This window comes from Mastomys coucha, unplaced genomic scaffold, assembly GCF_008632895.1.
Source record: "Mastomys coucha isolate ucsf_1 unplaced genomic scaffold, UCSF_Mcou_1 pScaffold22, whole genome shotgun sequence".
NCBI classification, from domain to species: Eukaryota; Metazoa; Chordata; class Mammalia; order Rodentia; family Muridae; genus Mastomys; species Mastomys coucha.
In genome coordinates this window covers 29,088,577-29,109,283 of record NW_022196905.1, presented here as the reverse complement: position 1 = coordinate 29,109,283, position 20,707 = coordinate 29,088,577, and the positions used below count along the sequence as shown (strand labels likewise).

Below are 20,707 nucleotides of genomic sequence, written 5' to 3'. Positions count from 1 at the left end.
GTTTTCAGTCCTTTTCCCCCACCCAATACCAGACCATGTTCCTCTCTCTCCTCCATCCTCTTTCCCTCCCAGGTCCCTTCCTCCCTCCCCTGTTGTGGTTGCTTTCTTCCCCCTCCCAAGTGGGACTGAGGCATCCTCACTTGGGTCCTTTAGCTTGTTGATCTTTTTGAGTTCTGTGATTATATCTTGGGTATTGCTGTTTTTTTGTTTTGTTTTGTTTTGTCTGGCTAATATCCACTTATAAGTGAGTACATACCATGAATGTCCTTTTGAGTCCGAATTACCTCACTCAGGATGATATTTTCTAGCTCCATCCATTTGCCTGCAAAACTCAGGATAATTCTTTTTTGGTTTGGTTTGGTTTGGTTTTTTGATTTTTTGGGTTTTTTCAAGACGGGGGTTCTCTGTGTAGCCTTAGCTGTCCTGAACTCACTCTACAGACCAGGCTGGCCTTGAACTCAGAAATCTGCCTGCCTCTGCCTCCTAATTCTGGGATTAAAGGCATGCACCACTACTGGCTGGCAGTGGTTAGCTTCTTGAGTTCTTTATATATTTTGGATATTAGCCCTCTATCGGATGTGGGGTTAGTAAAGATTTTTTTTTTCCAATCTGTAGATTGCCAATTTGTCTTACTATGTCCTTTGTGTTACAGAAGCTTTCCAGTTTCATGAGGTCCCATTTATCAATTCTTGATCTCAGAGCATGTGCCATTGGAGTTCTGTTTAGAAAATTTCCCCCTGTGCCAATGAGTTCAAGGTTCTTTCCTACTTTCTCTCCTATTAGATTCAGTCTGTCTGGTTTTATGTTGAGGTCCTTGATCCACTTGGACTTGAGCTTTGTGCAAAATGACAAATATGGGTCTATTTTCATTTTTCTACATATCAACAGCCAGTAAGACCAGCACCATTTATTGAAGATGCTTTCTTTTTTCTGTTGTATATGTTTGGCTTCTTTGTCAAAGATCAAGTGTCCATAAATATGTGGTTTTATTTCTGGGTCTTCAATTCTATTCCATTGATCAACGTGTCTGTCTCTGTACCAATACCATGCAGTTTTCTTTATCACTATTACCCTGTAGTAAAGATTTATTTATTTATTTCATGTATGTGAGTACACTGTACTGTCTTCAGACACACCAGAAGAGGGCATTGGATCCCCATTACAGATGGTTGTTTTGCTGGGAATTGAACTCAGGACCTCTGGAAGAGCAGTTATTGCTCTTAACTGCTGAGCCATCTCTCCAGCCCTCATATGTCCTTGATAATGAAGACCCCAATGGTTCCTGTAACCTTCACAGGGATGTACACTTGACCACATGTATCTAGCACTAAGACATGGTATGCTTTCTGAAACTTCCTTTACAAGAAGAGAGGAGGGTTCCCAGACATGGGAGATACAATATTATTATTTTTCTCAAAGGTAGTATGGAATGACTGGACAGTTGTGATATACACCTTTAATTCCAGCACTCAGAAGGCAGAAGATGGATCTCTTGTGAGTTTGAGTCCAGCCTGGTCTACAGAGTGAGTAGTACAGCCAGAGATACACAGAGAAACCCTGTCTCAAAAAAAAAGGTAGTGGAATATCTGTGTCTTATTTACTAAAAAAATATAACCCACAAAACAAAAGCTTTTCAGCTCAGTTATTTTCACTGTGAGGAAGAGATATAAATGGTGCCCTCACACTTTCAGTCTAAATACTCCTCGGGAAGCTTTCTACATCAGCCCTTGCTTTCCAATAGGACAGGGAGGACTGTTCCATCTCTAGTGAGCTATCCTCAGATGTCACCTATCTCATGACTTACTTATTTGTGTCCTTGGGGAATATGTCCATGTGAGGATGTTGGCTAACCTGTCCTCAACATGATTCCTATATGCAACAGGAAAGAGTCACAAGGATAGTAGAGAGATCAAGATTGCCCGAACACCTTGGGCAAATCCTGTCCTAGGCATTCAGAAGTATGGGGCCTGAGGTAAGTTACCCAACTTCTATGGTCTCGGTTTCTCATTTGGTAAATCATGCCCAGAAGGGACAAATGGGATAATATCTGCAAAGTATCTAATATGCAGTTATCACTACTACTGCATGTCTCTTTATACATGTATGACAGGAAGAGTTCATGACTCACCCTGAATAGAGGAACTTAAAAGACAATAAAGTCCAGGCCCCTTCTTGTGTCTCTAAAATCAAGCAAAAGGAAAAGTTTTTTATGCTTAACCACAATGTCTTAGGACTATAGTGAACAGAGATACAAGACCATGTCTGTCTGTCTGCCATACTAGAGAAGAAACCAAACAAAACCAACATCTTTTTGAAAAAGAAGTTCAAGCAGGGGTTGGGGACTTATTCCTTGGTAGCTTGCTACTTGCCTAGCAAATGAAAGGCCCTGGGCTTAGTTCTCAGCTATAGAAGGTGGAGAGGAGACAAATCAAAAGAAGAAAAAAGGAAGGAGTAAGGGGAAAGAAGAAAGGAGAAGAAAAAAGGAGGAAGAGGAAAAAGACACTATTCAGGCATGTGCAAATATCCACACATACACACACTGACACACATAAACATACAAATATTTTTATGATTTCTTTTATTTTTGAGATTATAATTACACCTTTCTCCCTTTCCTTTCTTTCCCAATCCTAAACAAACTTTCTCATATAGACCTCTTTGCTGTTTTTCAAAAATATGTATTTATGGGGCTGGTGAGATGGCTCAGAGGGTAAGAGCACTGACTGCTGTTCCGATGGTCCTGAGTTCAAATCCCAGCAACCACATGGTGGCTCACAACCATCTGTAATGGGATCTGACGCCCTCTTCTGGTGTGTCTGAAGACAGCAACAGTGTACTCACAATAAATAAATTTAAATATATATTTATGCTTATATATAAATATATTTATATATTAAACACATAAATACAGTCTGCTCAGCCTATGTGCCGTTACTTGTGTGTATATTCTCACAGCTGACCACTTGGTATTGGTGTGCTCTTCCACAGGGAACACTGTTTCTCCCATTCTAAGCATTCCTTAATTGGCTGTAGTTCTTGGTATAGGGTTAAAGCCTGTGGCTTTCCTCTGTCCACATTAGCATGTCTACTGTTGTTGTCTTTGTTCATAAATATTTTTAAGGGATGTTAAATTCACTAGAACACCAGAAATATGAGTATTGAGTGAGAACAAGCAAAAAGATGACAAAATTAAAAATCTTGCTGGGAATAGTGGCACACACCTTTAATCCAAGCACTCAATAGGCAGAACCAGATGGATCTCTGTGAGTTCAAGGCTAGCTTAGTCTATACAGTGAGTTTCATGCCAGTCAGATTTACATATTAAGACTTTGTCTGAAAAAAATTGTACAGAGAAAAATCTATTCTAATATCATGCCTGGCTAGAAAAGCAGCAGCAGAAACTATTCATTCATCTGTGGACATGGGATTGCTAACTGAGTTTCTCACTGAAGGGAATAAACATCTAAACCATTTATCTCCTTAGCATGCAGAGTGCCTATACCTCAGAAGGCAGCCTGAGCAGATGGGGAGTCTTGACTTTTTTGAACTTTTATTCTTTTCTCATACATTCAGACTGCAGTTTCCCCTTCCTCCATTCCTCTTAGTCCCTTCCAAAACTTACCTCTTCAGCATATCAACTCTTCCTCTGACCCCCACCCTAACCTACCCAAAAAAGAGAAAAAAGAGCAAACCCTATCAAACATGGCCTAACAAGATACAATAAAACTGGGCACAAGCTCTTACATCATGGCTGGACATGGGAACCCAGTAGTAGGAAGAGGGTCTCAATTGTAAGCAAGAGTCAGAGATTGTCCCCATTCCCATACTGAGTATCTCACAACACTAACCTGCACAACCATAAGGTATATGCAGAGGACCTAGCTCATACCATTCAGGGTCTGTCACTGCGGTTTCTGTGAGTCCCTATGAGCCCTGCTTAGTTGATTCTTTTTTTTGGGGGGGGGGGAGGGCTCAAGACAGGGTTTCTCTGTGTATCCCTGGCTGTCCTGGAACTCACTCTGTAGACCAGGCAGGCCTTAAACTCAGAAATCCACCTGCCTCTGCCTCCCAAGTACTGGGATTAAAGGCGTGCACCACCACCGCCTGGCACTTAGTTGATTCTTTGGCCCATGTTCTCATGGTTATCTTCAAGCCCTCTGGCTCCTACAATCCTTCCTCCCCCTATTCTGCAGTGTTGACTGTGGTTCTCCGCATCTGCTTCCATCAGTTGCTGTATGATGCCTCTCTGATGACAACTGGGCTATCACCAATCTCTAACTATAGTAGAATATCATTTTCATCACACACACACACACCCGCCAGTAATGTCTGGTTCTATCCTGTATCTCTGGACTGTGTTGCCTCTGGTTCCTGGCCATCAGAGAGTGTCAGGTATGTGATACCTCTTGTAGCATGGGCCATAAATTGGATTTATGGCTGGCCATTCCCACAAGTTCTGTGCCACTATTGCTCCAGCATGTCTTGCAGAGAAGACAGACTGTAGGTCAAAGGTTTTATGACTGGGTTTATGTCTGAGTCCCACTGCTAGGAGCCTTGCCTAGTTATAGAAGGTGGTCAGTTTCCCCATTACTCCAGATCCCCATTATTAGGAGGCTTATCTAGAGTCACTCTCATGGATTCCAGGGAGTTTCCACTGTACTATGTTTTTACATCACTCCCACAATTGGCCCCCAATTCCAGTTTTCTTTCCCAATACTCTTTCCTTCTGTCTCCAACTTCTACCCCCTGCCTGATCCCTCCTTTCCCCATCATCACCCATCCACAAAGAACCTAGACTTTTTACTATAAACATCAGCAATACTATTAAATTACCGGTTTCAGATCAGGTCCCACTACAAGGTAGTTGCACATCCCACAAAACCACTCTCTATCTCTTGCAAGTGGTACAAGGCTGTCTACTGTGTGAGGGATCTATCCAGAGATCTAGTACAGAGAAATCATAGCTATTGATTGTATAAATAAATGAGGGAACTCAACTCTCTTTAGTGGTCTCATATCCTGCTTACAACATCAAGATAGACCAAAATAAGATAAAGAGATTTGAAAACTTTCTTGGGCTTAAAAAAATGTGTAAGAAAGGTCTTTAAAAGGCTCTTTGGGCTCACCATCATATATGTAGTCTTTCACTAACAGAAAGCCCTACATGACACATGACTATACCAACATGAGTCAAAAGTTCTTACACTTGCTTCCACAACTACTAAAAAAAACTCCATCCTTCTGAACTGACTGCCCTTTTCTCATTTCTGCCCCTAGCTTATGGCCTGTCTCTAGCACTGGGGTATAACTTCTTTAGATTAACATTACTTTCCAATGCATGCAGTTTAGTGTCTGTATCTTCCCTCTACCAACACAGTTCTAATGAAGGTGACAAAGGTCCTCCAATGGTAGAGGAAGAAAAGAGCTACCATATTAAGTTAAAGAATGTCAGGGATGGGGGCTGGCGAGATGGCTCAGCTGGTAAGAGCACTGACTGTTCTTTCAAAGGTCCCGAGTTCAAATCCCAGCAACCACATGGTGGCTCACAACCACCCATAATGAAATCTGACGCCCTCCTCTGGTGTGTCTGAAGACAGCAACAGTGTACTTACATATAATAATAAATAAATCTTTAAAAAAAAAAAAAAAAAGAATGTCAGGGATGAAGAGATGGAAATGTCCGTACACTTTCTTCATTTAATACATTATTCTCTGCCACAGGACCTACATCAATCATTCCTAATCTCTAAATCCAGTCTCTCTGCCTCTCAGGTGACAGTGGTTATTAAACTATTTATTTCTCAACTTTGTTTGATTATTCAGATACACCTCAAAACCCCAAAAGTCTGTAGAGTCTACCATTGCCCCCCAGCCTCCTAATTATCTCCAAAACCTACTCTTGTCCTTCATTACTGTATAGTCAGGGTTCTCTAGAAAAACAAAACTGATGGAATGAATATATGGGAAATATTAGAATGGCTTATAAACTTGTGGTCTAGCTAGTTCAACAATGGCTGTCTACCAATGGAAAATCAAGAATACAGTAGTTGTTCAGTTCAGGAGGCTGGATATCTCAGCTGGTCTTCAGCAAACACTGGAATACCAAAGAAATAGGCTCTAATGCAAAGAAATATACTTACCAGAAAGAGTAAGAGCAAACAGGCAAAAATCAAGAGCTTCCTTTTTCCATGTTTTTACATAGGCCAGAAGGTATTGCCCAGATTATTGCGGATATTCTCACCTCAAAAGATCTGGATTTGGTGTGGGTCTTCCCATTTCAAATGACTTAATTAAGAAGAAAATCCTTAAAGGTGTTCCCAGTCACTTGGGTTTTAGTTAATTCCAGCTGTAGACAAGCTGACAACCAAGAACAGCCATCACGAATCCATCCCTTGTCAACTTGACACACAATAATATCTTATGTCATGATTAATTTCCACATGTAAGCAATAACCAGGTCATAATTATGCCTAACATGATATAACCATCCCATGTACAACTGCAAATACATTATAAATTTTAGTATAGGTGGCAATGTCCATTTGAGGGATATTTTTTTAGTATCTCAAGACTTAAATATGATTAACTGTTGGAACACAGTTCAAGGATGGAGTAGTGAGAACAGAATTCTGAATGCTTGTGAAAAAAATGGCAAAAAAACAAGAGTCTTATGAACTCAGTTTCTTCAAAAACATTGTTCTTGGAATATGCTTTTGAGCTCCTCCAGGTATAGTGGATAAGAGTAAGTTTGCTTTATTCCTTACATCTGGCTTTTGTTATTTGTTTATGTCTCTATGAAAAATTTTTTCCAGGTGCAGCTTATTCTTGTGATTGAACACCTTAGTAATGTGATTCTTCTTAACCCCCAAAGTATAAATTGCCTGATATCCTGCTTTAAGTTGGCTATTGCAAGAGACTTTAGTCTGCCTCATTTTTAGGCTCCATTCTCACACAAATATCTGTGCAAATACATGGTAACAAAACATGACAGAAATACTCATGACAATTATAATCTTTGTTTCAAAAATGATCACATGGCCTTAGCTGATATTTATAACTACCTTCTTCTACTATCCATTCTGTATTTCCTCCACCCTCAGCAGGCATCTTAGCTGGTTTTGGCTAATCCTGGCGTGATCCATACATTCATTCCTGAAGGTCTGTGCCCTTTGTCATTCTGCTGGGATTGGGTTGTAGTTTTCCACTGACTGTAATCACAAGACCTGGTATCATCAAGAGACATCTTGAAGGATCTCCTGAATTCCAGGCATAATCTTTCTTTCCTCCATTGTATTGAAGCAACTCTATTTCCCCATGGTAACAGGATCAATCACCCCTTCTAACACTGTTATTCATCTCATAGCCTGTTGGTTTAAAGGCATTAGAAGCCCAAAGTGACCAGGAGGAAGTCTGAGCTTCCAGTTCAATGGAATGTTGGTTGTATCTCCTGGTAGGTGTACTCCCCTCTCTGAAACCAAAATTTCTAGGCTAGTAAGAACTTAAAGTCATAGGAATAGGAAGCAAAAAATTTCCTAGTGATTCACTAGGGGTGATAGTGAGTAGAACTATTTCCTTTTCTAGTTTATGATTCCTGTACCCATAGATCCTAGCTATACTACATATGAGAAGCTGATTCAAAGCATAAACCACCTTCTGGAAAAATCTACCCAAGCACTCAAGCTGCTACTTTCTAATTGACTCTGAAAGTGTGTCTTCAAAAGACCATTCCATCTTTCTGTCAGGCCAGCTGCTTCAGGATGGTGGGGAACATGGTAGAACCAGTGGATTCCACGATCGTGGGCTCACTGTCTCACTTTTCTGGCAAGTGAAGTGAGTTCCTTGGTCAGAAGCAATACTGTGTGGAATACCAGAGTGGTGGATAAGGCAGTCTGTAAATCCACAGATGGTAGTTTTCACAGAACCAATACAGACAGGAAAAGCAAATCCATAACTAGAATAAGTATCTACTCAAGTAAAGACAAAGTATTGGCCGGGCGGTGGTGGCGCACACCTTTGATCCCAGCACTTGCGAGGCAGAGACAAGTGGATTTCTGAGTTCGAGGCCAGCCTGGTCTACAGAGTGAGTTCCAGGACAGCCAGAGCTATACAGAGAAACCCTGTCTCGAAAAACCAAAAAAGAAAAAAAAAAAAAAAAAAGACAAAGTATTGTTTTCACAGAGTAAGTATCCAATGTAGTCAACCTGCAACCAGATCCCTGGATGATTGATCATCATGGGGAATGGTGTCAGATCTTTGGTAGATTTCGCACTGAGCAGCAGCTGTACCCAGGTCAGATTTGGTGATTGGGAGTCCATTTTGTTAAGCTCATGCATGACTTCCATCTCTGCCACTATGGCCACTTTGTTTTTGAGCAATGACAGGTATGGCTGGGGAAAAGAGGCTGGCTGTCCACAGAACAGGCCATCTTATCTATTTGATTACTGAACCCTTCCTCTGCAAGCAACCTTTGGATGTACATTTACACAGGACAAAAGTATCTTTACATCCTTTGCTCATTTGGAGGGAGCCACATACTTCTTCCTCAAACGTCTTTCACACAAATTTTCCAATCATGCCCAAAATTTCCAAGTCCCTGACCATCTAGTCAATCTATTGGCTACAGCCCATCAATTAGTGAACAATTACATATATGGCCATTTCTCCTTTCAAACAAAATATATGAGCAAGTATACTGCTCAAAGTTCTGCCCACTGGAAAGATTTCCCTTTGCCAGTATCTTTTAGGGTTTTCTCAGAAAGGGGTTTAATGCTGCAGCTGTCTATTTCTAGGTAGTGCCTGCATAACATGCAGAACCATCAGTAAACGAGGTCTTAGTCTTCTCTCTCAGTCAACGAATCATAGGGCACACCACATGAGGCTAAAGGTGCATGTTTGGGAGCAGACAGCATTATAATGGGACTAGAAACTACAGGCATTTGGGCAACTTCTTCATGTAATGTGCTTGTGCCTTCAGGCCCTGCCTAAGTCTAACATTTATATTCTACTTCCATTTGACAATCAATTCTAACCTGGCAGTGGTATCACATGCCTTTACTCCCAGGACTCAAAAGGCAGAACCAGGAAGATCTCCGAGTCTGAAGTCAGCATGGTCTACAGAATGAGTTCCAGGACAGCCAGGGCTACTAGAAAGAGAAACCCTGGGAGATAGGGGACGGGATTTGTGGTTAGGGGGTGGGGAGAAGATAATCAAACACTGTTGTATACAACCTACTTTATAGACTAGGGATCAGATAATCCTCAACTCATATTGGAAAACTCTTACACATACTTCCCTTCCCTCCAAGCTCCCTCTAACTGCAGCCAGAGCAAATTTTTGTATTGTTTTCTGGTTTTATTTTTTTTATTTTTGTTCTGTACCATTGGGTTTTATTGTTGTTTGCTCTTTTGGAGAGAGGGTCTTTTTTTTAAAGATTTATTCATTTTTCTATGTGTGTTTTGCCTACATTTTTATCTGTGTAAACATGCCAGGTCCCCTGGAACTGGAGTTACAAACAGTTGTGAACTACCATGTAGGTGCTAGGAATTAAACCCCAGTCCTCTGGAAGAACAGACTCTTAACCAGTGAGCGATCTATCCAGAGACAGGGTCTTGATATGTAGTCAAAGTCTGCCTCAAACCATGATCTTTCTACTATTACTGCCTGCATGCAGGAGGCACAGACATGTCCACCACATCTGACCAGAGAAATCTTTGAAAATCACAATGAAAATATCATTTAAATATTCTCTGAGCTTAAAACAATCTTTTCTTTTTTTTTTCTTTTTTCTTTTTGGTTTTTTGAGACAGGGTTTCTCTGTGTAGCCCTGGCTGTCCTGGAACTCACTCTGTAGACCAGGCTGGCCTCAAACTCAGAAATCCGCCTGCCTCTGCCTCCCAAGTGCTGGGATTAAAGGCGCGCGCCACCACCACCCGGCTAAAAACAATCTTTTCTACATTTCTCTGACCTTTGTTTCCTTTCTGTGAGATAAGTGACTATCCACACAGCTACACAAAACACTACTTCTTACCAGCAGTTTCCCTCGGAAACCACTTCCTTCCTACGTTCATAAGGAAGCTGAACTTACAAACTTCCCTGTCTATATCCAGAGAAAAATACTTTGAGCAAATGCTTAGGTCTAGAAAAATATTTTTAGACTCTTCTCAAGCTAGACACAAGCATATGGAAAGTAGAGGAAAGTTGACCTAGAGCTATGATAGGAATGTTATGATATTCAGCTCAACACCATGACCCTCTTCAGTATAACTTATATGTACATGTGATCATTAATCTTCACTTAACCCTTTCTACACAAAATTAGTGAAGGGGATCATTTTAATTGAAAAACTATAGAGATAAGAACGCAACTTATATAAAATAAACTAAACAAAACACAACAAACTTCCTTTGTCTTAGAGTTACCAACAGATAATACATACACAAGCCACATGTAGAAAAAGACACATGCTTTTACAATCCTAGAACTTCAGATGTAGGGGTAGAAGGATCAGAAATTCAAGGTCAACTTTAGTTTACTGGGTGAGTCTGAAACCTGCCTAGGTTATATAAACCTGTCTCAGCAAACCCAAATACCCACAATACATGCAAGGCTGAGCACCAAACACTTACCCAGCACATTCTTCAAAAACATTTTGAGGTGGAGAATTCTGCTTCAGATTCCATTTACACTCTTTCACAATAGTTGGAGGTATTTGTGGTAAGGGGACTTCTGACTTCTGAATATTGCACAAACCAAATATATATCAATTAGTGTTTTCATACTTTACCAATCATACAAAAAACCTAATGCCTACTAAACATTTTTTAAAGTATATGAAGTAATAAGTCAAAGTATCATCCAGTGCCACACTCTAGCATCCAGCCTATTGTTTGCTTTCTAAGCCTGTTCTTATAAACTCAAAACATGTACAGAACAGAAAACAGGATCTCTTTGATCTCTTTGAGATCCTGTTTTAGCCAAAAGATAAGAATAGCAAGGCTGGAGATGTGGCTGATAAGTAGAATATTTGTCTAGCATATAAAGGGGCTTAGTCCTCAGCACCGAACAAGCCTAGCATGAAAAACACCCCATATCTATGAATGGATGGCTGGATAGATACAAAAAGAAAAAAAAAAGACTATTGTGGTTGATGTTAATATGTTGCTATTATATTGGTGTTTTGCTTGCATGTATGGGTACCACATGTCTGTAATGCCAACAGAAGAAGGCATCAGACCCCCTCAACAGAGTTATAGACAGTTGAGCCATCATGTAGGTGCTGAGAGTTGAACCCAAGTCCTCTAGAAGAGAACTAGTGCTCTTAACCACTGAGCAACCATTCCAGCTCAAGAAAGGGCTTTAAAAAGGCATTCCTGGGCCAAGGACGTAGCTCAATGGTGTAATATTTGCCTTCAGTTCAATACCTAGCAATGCAAAATTAATTAATTTTTTAAAATTTTTTTAAATTACAAACTAAACTCATTCTAATTCTACAACATGGATAATCATTATAAACATTATACTGGATAGGATCAGAGGTGAGGAGGACACAACATCTATCCCAACACCACAGTAACTGGGACCAACAGGATCCAGGGACACAGGTTCCTTCCAGTCTGGCCCAGAACCCTGAGCAGACCTTGGGCTCAAACTCTGCAGCCAGTCCTACAACACCTAGAGGAAGCTCCACTCCCAGGCACTTTAACATGCCCAGGATCCCAGGATCCCAGGATCCCAGGATGTTGGTCACAACAGGATCTCAAGGTCCCAGAGGCAGCTTTATTCCCAGGAGCTCTGACACACCCAGGATCTCAGGATCAAAGGATCTCAGAATCACAGGATCCCAGAGACAGCTGGCCTCTGAGGAGTTCTGACACAACCAGAATCACAGGAAGGACAGGTTCCAGTCAGATATAGAGAGGGCAGGTAGCACTAGAGATAATCAGATGGCAGAAGGCAACTATAAGAACATAAGCAACAGAAACCAAGGTTACTTGGCATCATCAGAACCCAATTCTCTCAGCATAGCCAGTCCTGGATACACCATCATACCAGAAAAGCAAGATTCGGATCTAAAATCACTTCTCATGATGATGACAGAGAACTATAAGAAGGATATAAATAACTGCCTCAAAGAAATACAGGAGAACACAGGTAAACAGGTAGAAACCCTTAATGATGAAACACAAAAATCCCTTAAAGAATCACAGGAAAACACAATCAAATAGGTAAAGGAAATGAACAAAACCATCCAGAATCTAAAAATGGAAATAGAAACAATAAAGAAATCAGAAAGAAAGACAACCCTGGAGTTAGAAAACCTAGGGAAGAGATCAGGAGTCATAGATGCAAGCATCACCAACAGAATACAAGAGATAGAAGAGAGAATCTCAGGGGCAGAAGATACCATAGAAAAACATCGACATAAAAGTCAAAGAAAAGGCAAAAGGCAAAAATCTCCTGACCCAAAACAACCAGGAAATCCAGGACACAATGAGAAGACCAAACCTAAGGATAATAGGTATAGAAGAGAGTGAAGACTCCCAAGGTAATGGGCTAGTAAATATCTTCAACAAAATTATAGAAGAAAACTTCCCTAACCTAAAGAAAGAGATGCCCATGAACATACAAGAATCCTACAGAACTCCAAATAGACTGGACCAGAAAAGAAATTCCTCCTGTCACATAATAATCAAAACACCAAATGCATTAAAGAAAGAAAGAATTTTAAAAGCAGTAAGGGAAAAAGGTCAAGTAACATATAAAGGCAAACCTATCAGAATTACACTAGAGACTGTGAAAGCTAGAAGATCCTGGGCAGGTGTCATACAGACTATAAGAGAACACAAATGTCAGCCTAGGCTACTATACCCAGAAAAACTCTCAATTACCATAGATGGAGAAACCAAGATATTCCATGGCAAAACCAAATTTACACAGTGTCTTTCCACAAATCCAGCCCTACCAAGGATAATAGATGGAAAACAGCAACACAAAGAGGGAAACTACACCCTAGAAAAAGCAAGAAAGTAATCTTTCAACAAACCTAAAAGAAGATAGCCACACAAACATTATTCTACCTCTAATAAAAAAAAAATAACAGGAAGTGACAATCATTTTCCTTAATATCTTTTAACATCAATGGACTCAACTCCCCAATAAAAAGACATAGACTAACAGACTGAATAAGTAAACAGAACCCAGCATTTTGCTGCATACAGGAAACACACCTCAGTGACAAAGGCACACTACCCCAGAATAAACAATTGGAAAACAATTTAAGGAAAAGTGATTGTTATTTCTGTTGTTAGAGGTGGAATTATGATTGTGTGCCTATCTTCTTTTGGGTTTGTTGAAAGATATTGTGTAAATTTGGTTTTGTCATGGAATATCTTGGTTTCTCCATCTATGGTAATTGAGAGTTTTTCTGGGTATAGTAGCCTGGGCTGGCATTTGTGTTCTGTTAGGTCTGTATGACATCTGCCCAGGATCTTCTAGCTTTCATAGTCTCTGGTGAGAAGTCTGGTGTAATTCTGATAGGTTTGCCTTTATATGTTACTTGACATTTTTTTCCTTACTGCTTTTAATATTCTTTGTTTAGTGCATTTGGTATTTTGATTATTATGTGACAGAAAGAATTTCTTTTCTGGTCCAGTCTATTTGGAGTTCTGTAGGCTTCTTGTATGTTCATGGTCATCTCTTTCTTTAGGTTAGGAAAGTTCTCTTCTATAATTTTCCCAAGAAATAAGCTGGAATAGCCATTTTAATATCAAACAAAATCTAAAATAACACACACAACTATGATTTACATGAGAAGAAACTTTGATTTAGCAGGAGATGCATGGTTATAACAAATATATATGTTTAAGAAGAAGCCAAGAAGGATAGGATGTATATGAACACAGTACCAGTAACATAGACAACCTGAAGAAATGAAAACAGAACCAAATACTCCAGACTATTCACCTCAATATGCCAAATGACCCCTCCACAAAATGGTGTTCAAGTGGAAAAGACATGATATCAATCTGCATTTAGGTGCAGCAGATTCTAGTCAAAACATTCCAGGTCTTAAATAATTTTGGAAAGCTGAGTATATAATGTCCTCCAAGACTTTTGCAGTCCTGGGATGGAATGAGGGCAGTCTTCAAGTTACCCATGCTTCCCAAACTAATTTGGAGTATCTATGGTATCTACCCTGGAATTGACTGACGTAAACACATTGGAGCTTCTTTGTTGGATGCTGAAAATCTAGAGAAGAAAACCAAATGGCAACATCATATAACAATTTATAGTTATCAAATTACACCAGATTTTCAAAGCACTCATAAAGATGGCATTTTTTTCTTCTCCAACTCCTTCACCCTTTCTAAGACAATCATATACAACCAATACCCACTCTATGGTTGAGCACATTAAGACTCAAAGAATTTAAAAGTGAGTTCTGAGATTCCTAACTGTGGAAGAAGAGGACAAATAGGTACAATGGAGGATTTAAAGTACGACTGACTTAAAAATCAATGATACAATAGAAACAGATGTATAAAAGTTGGGGTCTTAGACAGATGTATTTAGCACTTAAAACGAGCAGATTGCATAGAAACAAACACTTATCTAGGACTAATTGGCTACTCTGGGTCTTTTGTTTTCCATATCAATTAGTGGGTTTCCTTTCTATTTATGTGAAGAATGAAATGAGGATGTTGATCGTGATTTCACTGAATCAGTAAATTGTTTTGGTAGGAAGGTCTTTTTTCACAATGTTAATTCTACCAAGCTATATGCTTGGAAGGTCTTCAAATTCTAGTATGTTTCTTAATCTCTTTCTTCACACATTTAAACCTTTCATTGTAGAGGGGTTTTTTTAACCTCTTTTGTTATGTATATTCTAAATATTTTATTTGAGAAACTGGGAAGAGGAGCGTGTTCATGATCTCGTTCTCAGCATGGTGTTGATCATATGTATTAAGACTGGAAAAATATGTAAGTCAATTATGGATCATAACACTTTGCTGAAATTATTGATAATTTCTACAACTTTTCTAGTCAAACTTTGGGAACACTGGGTATAAGATAATTATAATCTTCAATTGAAAATAATTTGGCGCTGGGCAGTGGTGGCGCACGCCTTTAATCCCAGCACTTGGGAGGCAGAGGCAGGTGGATTTCTGAGTTCGAGCCAGCCTGGTCTACACAGTGAGTTCCAGGACAGCCAGAGCTATACAGAGAAAATCGGTCTCTAAAAATCATCAAAAAAAAAAAAAAAAGTAAATAATTTGACTTAATATTTTCTCATTTGTATCCCTTCTCTTGCCTTATTGCTCCAGCTAATGCTTCAATCACATTATGGATGAGCAGTACGGATAGTGAGCAGTCCTCTCTCATTCCTTATTTTAATGGGGCTTATGAATGGTTTTATTCATTTAGGATGATATTGGCCATGAGTCTGTCATATATAACCTTTATTATGTTGGAATATGTTTCCTACAGTCCTACTTGTTCTAGGGCATTTATTTATTTATTTATTTATTTTTGTTTTTTTGTTTTTCAAGACAGGGTTTCTCTGTGTAGCCCTGGCTGTCCTGGAACTTACTCTGTAGACCAGGCTGGCCTCAAACTCAGAAATCCACCTGCCTCTGCCTCCCAAGTGCTGGGATTAAAGGCGTGTGTCACTACTGCCCAGTGTTCTAGGACTTTTATTAAGAGGTCATGTTGAGACTTCTGTTTCCAGGTCTTGCTTCTGGAAGTCGCTTTCCGAGGTAGCATTCCTATGTGTGGTATTTGTGACTTCCACTATGGCATATCGCAGCCAGGGCCAGAAGGTGCAGAAGGTGATGGTGCAGTCCATCAACTTTATCTTCAGATACTTGCAAATAGATCCCGAATTCTATGTATGGCTGTATGAACAAGTGAATATGAGGATAGAAGGTTGTATTATTGGCTTTGATGATAAATGAACCTCGTATTAGATGATGCAGAAGAGATTCATTCTAAAACAAAGTCAAGAAAACTGGGTCAGATCTTGCTACAAGGAGATATTACTCTGCTCCAAAGTGTTTCCAATAGTAATGAATGGTCAAGCCTGGGGGAAGGTGAGAAGGTACTTCATTGTGTTTAAATGTGTCTTCTACTGCAAGCTACATTTACTCAACTTGTCTTACTTGCACTTTATCATTAGGTGATAATAAATGCTGCGAGACTGCTTTTGTTACAAAAAAAAAGAAGGCATGTTGAGTCTTATCCGATTTTTTTCTTTTTCTTTTCTGCTTCTATTGAGATGATCATATGATTCTTTTTTTTTTTTTTTTTTTTTTTTTTTTTTGTCTATGCATTTGGCTTATGACATTTATTTCTTATATATGTTAAAAAATAAAATGATCATTATAAAAAATCATGGAAAAAAACATTATATTGAATAAAATAAACCAGTACCAAAAGAATTAGCTTTACTTATGGATATATATGTGGACAGTAAACCTGAAAATGTTAGAAAGTAGAAGACTAATTGGTATGTGTGGGAGAGAAAGGAGATTAGACTGCTATCAGTGCTCTCTTTTTGCAAGATAAAAATGTTCTAGAGATTGTTTACATAACAGTATAAATATACTTAACTACTAAACTATACAGTTAGAAACAGATACTACACCCTGGTCACAGTACATAGAGAACTCAAGTTGGTACTGACCAGGAAGCTTTCGCCTGGCTGATTCACTTTCACAGTACCCGAAGGTGCTTTCTAAGTTTCTAGGGAAGAAAAATCATCAACAATCTTAGGTAGCTGTGAACACTGTGAGCTACCATAATGGACAACATTTATGAAGTATGTTCATTGGTGGCACAAATGTTATGGGGATAACAAATCACTTTCCAGGGTTGGATTTAAGGCCAACTCCACATGAGGAAACTCATACCTACTACTGTAAATCTGGCCCAAAACACATGATCAGTGAGTTCATAGGCCCCAGGGGTAAATATACTATTATTTTGGTAAATGAACATAATATCAAACTGCACCTCAAATTTGTATCTCTGTACTCACAGATTGTTGTGGACAGCCCTGGTCTTGTATTTTGATGTAATTCTCCTCTCCTGGAAAGCATTGCTGACTAGGAGTGAACCTTACTTTTCAAATAAAGGCTAAGGCTGATGACTGGGCAGCAGGAGGGAAGGTGGAGCTGAAAAGTTTGAGGGAAAAGGGGAGAGGGGAGATGGGGGAGTGCGGGGGGGGCAACTGGAGAAGAGGATGAAGGAAGAAGACAGAAGAGGATGAGGTGGAAGGAAGATGGAGGTGAAGCATGTGGCTTGGAAAAATCACAAGTCATATGGGATCTCATAAATGGGAATAGAGTAATGTAGTGATAGATCTGCCCAATCTAGGCGAGTAGCTTGTATACCAATTAATTGAGTTGTGAATTCATTGACAGGGTAAATTGAGTTAAAAATTTACCACAACAATAGACCAGTAAAGCTCTTAGTCTACCCCAGAGAATTTTCTTTGTGCAGTGGTTGGTGGTTAATGCAGAAAAATCACAATTGGTCAAAATATAAATAATAAGTGTTTAAGGAATCCTCAACCACAATGGGACATCATGTTCTTTACCCCTAAGATTCAGCTATCCACCTTATATCTTTGGAAGAGGGGACAGAAAGATTACAAGAGCTATACGTTGAAAACGACTGGATCAAAATGGTGTCTTCTGGACATGACAACTACATTCATGAACTCATAGAAGCTATGGTTATCTGCACAAAACCTTCATAGGATCAAGTCAGTAAACAATTTAGCTTGGAGGGGAAGGGTCTCACAAGGTATGACCCTTAGATAAGGAGCTATTGACAGTTGATAGCTTCTGAGGGAAGACCACCCAGTTTTCATTAAAAGTGTGGCCTCTGATAACTCAAATCATGCTTGATATGGCACGTAAAGTGGTAAAAGAAGACATGAATTAGGAAGAGGTAGAATGTGAGAGTTGGACCTGGGAGGAATTAGAGGGAAGAAGAGGAATTAAATATTATCAAAATACATTATATACATGAATGAAATTCTCAAATAATTAATGAAAATATTACATTAAGAAGAAATATTTTCAAGCCGGGCGTGGTGGCATATGCCTTTAATCCCAGCACTTGGGAGGCAGAGGCAGGTGGATTTCTGAGTTCGAGGCCAGCCTGGTCTACAGAGTGAGTTCCAGGACAGCCAGGGCTATACAGAGAAACCCTGTCTCGAAAAACCAAAAAAAAAAAAAAAAAAAAGAAGAAGAAGAAATATTTTCTAGGCATGGTGTCACACAGAGGGTGGAGAATCTCTGTGAGTTCAAGGGCAGCCTAGATTACAGAGTGTGTTCTAAGACTGTCAGGGCTGTTTATGTTCAGAGACCCTGTCTCAAAAACCAAAACAAAGAAATGATTAATGTAAATTTCATCTTATATATTTGAAATAAGTTAAAAACTTTAAAACACACAGTTATCTGTTCAGAAACATAATACTTCATACAAACAGAAGAGCGTTTTTCTGTGTGTGTGTGTGTGTGTGTGTGTGTGTGCGCGCGTGTGTGTGTGTGTGTGTGAGTGCTTGTATGTGTACAGCTTTTGTATGCAGGCATTGACTAAACATTCTATTTGCCAGTTTTCCTGCAATACCATTACCACTAACATCTCTAGCTATTTTGTTTCCATAGAATGGGTTCTTAAGAACAAAATTACTATGTGGAGCAGTAATGGTACATCCTTGCACTTGAGAAGCAGAGACAGATGGATCTCTATGTTTGAGGCCAGCCTGGTCCAGGATAGCCAGGGCTACCCAGAGAAAGCCTGTCTCAAAAAACCAAACAACAACAACAAATAGAATATTAGATTAATAGGCACAGACATTTAAAAAGTTAAATACTTTATTTTTTATTTACTGTGTTTGAGTGTTTTGCCTGCATGTATCTGTGTACCATGTATCTGTGTGCAGGTCTCTTAGATGCTAGAAGAAGGTGACCTATCCTCTGAAACTGGAGTAAGAGTCTGTTGTGAGCTGTCATATGTATCCTGGAAACCAAGCCAGGGTACTCTAGAAGAGCAACCAGTATTCTCAACTATTAAGCCATCTCTCCAGCCATTTTAAATACTGATATTCACAATGAAACTTCCCTCTAAAATGGGTCTACCATTTTACATTCTCACTGACAGTGTCCTTGGGTCATTGTCTAGATTCAGGAAAAAGAATCAATATTACGCCAGGCAGTGGTGGCACACGCCTTTAATCCCAGCACTTAGGAGGCAGAGGCAGGTGGAGTTCTGAGTTCAAGGCCAGCCTGGCCTACTGAGTGAGTTCCAGGACAGACAGAGAAACCCTGGCACAAAAAACAAAAAACAAAAAACAAAAAACAAAAATCAATATTACATTTAGTTATTTAACTTATAATTAAAGACTATAAATTTCAGACTGACTTCTGACTATGCAGAATTCAGCTACTACCAAAACTTTGTTTTCTATAAATCAAAACAGCTAATTCATCAAAGAAGTTGAAAATCTCACTTAATCTCAGAATAATCATGATGCATGAGGAAATGGGCTGGCAAAGTTACAAAACTTCCTGGTGTACAACAGTAAGTAGTGCACCATCTTTTCAAGGCTCTCAAACCCAGTTTCTTCCTATGCAGCAGGACATAGGAAGAAGTTGAGTCTACTTCTTTCACTATTTATGAAAAGGAGTTTGTTTGTTCCTTTAGTCAACAAACACACATTATACTACGCATTGAAAACAACAGAAGACATTTTCTTAGCTGACAAAGTCAGTTATTTAAACAGTCCTATTTCCCTTTTATAGTGTGTGTGTGTGTGTGTGTGTGTGTGTGTGTGTGTGTGTGTAGGTGTTTTTCTTACACATATGTCTGTGCAACACTAAGTACGTAGTGCCTGTACAGTCAAGAAAGGGGCTTTGCATCCCCTATAACTGTATTACAGGTAGCTGTAAGCCACCATGTGGGTACTTACAATAGAACCTGGATCCTCTTGAAGAGCAGCCAGTGATCTTAAACTCAGAGGTATCTCTCCAGTCCCTTATATTTTATTTTGAGACAGCGTGTTTCTATGTAGACCAAGCTGGCCTGGAACTCAGAGATCTACCTGCTTCTGCCTTCTAAATGCTGGGATCAAAGGCATATGCCACCACACCTAACAATGTCTCAACTTTCTAAAATTATATAGCAGATTGATTCTGTTAATACTATTTGATAAGCCGGGTGGTGGTGGCGCACGCCTTTAATCCCAGCACTTGGGAGGCAGAGGCAGGTGGATTTCTGAGTTCGAGGCCAGCCTGGTCTACAGAGTGAGTTCCAGGACAGCCAGGGCTACAGAGAAACCCTGTCTCAAAACCAAAAAAAAAAGAAAAAAAAATACTATTTGATAATTAACTCTAAGTAGAGATGCTATTTTCAATGTTACCAAAACTTTATATTAATTCTCATAGAAAGGAAAAGCTATCTTTCTAAACATCAGTGAAAAGAGAAGAAATATTAAATTAAAATACAACCTTTAATGGGTAACATTACTGGCCTGATACTAAACAAGACAAAGGATTATTTTTTTTAAAGATTTATTTATTTATTTTATGTATATGGATACACTGTAGCTGAACAGTTGTGAGCCTTCATGTGGTTGCTGGCAGCTGAATTTTTAGACCTCTGCTCGCTCCGGTCAACCCCACTCACTCCGGTTGGCC

At 39.4% G+C, this 20,707-nt stretch overlaps 1 protein-coding gene and 1 pseudogene across 8 annotated transcripts in view; one reads left to right on the top strand and one right to left on the bottom strand.

Moving 5' to 3' along the window:
* Grk4 (G protein-coupled receptor kinase 4) overlaps positions 1-20,707 on the bottom strand; it is an 81,897-nt gene that overhangs the window by 42,532 nt on the left and 18,658 nt on the right. For 6 of the 8 annotated variants that reach the window (XM_031341087.1, XM_031341083.1, XM_031341084.1 and 3 more), the window contains one exon: positions 10,628-10,734. In XM_031341087.1, coding sequence (XP_031196947.1) covers positions 10,628-10,734 — 107 coding nt within the window. Of the gene's footprint in view, positions 1-6,241; positions 6,358-7,061; positions 7,186-10,627; positions 10,735-20,707 lie in introns of those variants that run through there. The other 2 variants (XM_031341089.1, XM_031341090.1) reach the window with 2 other exon arrangements.
* On the top strand, positions 15,794-17,760 carry LOC116070681 (annotated as a pseudogene).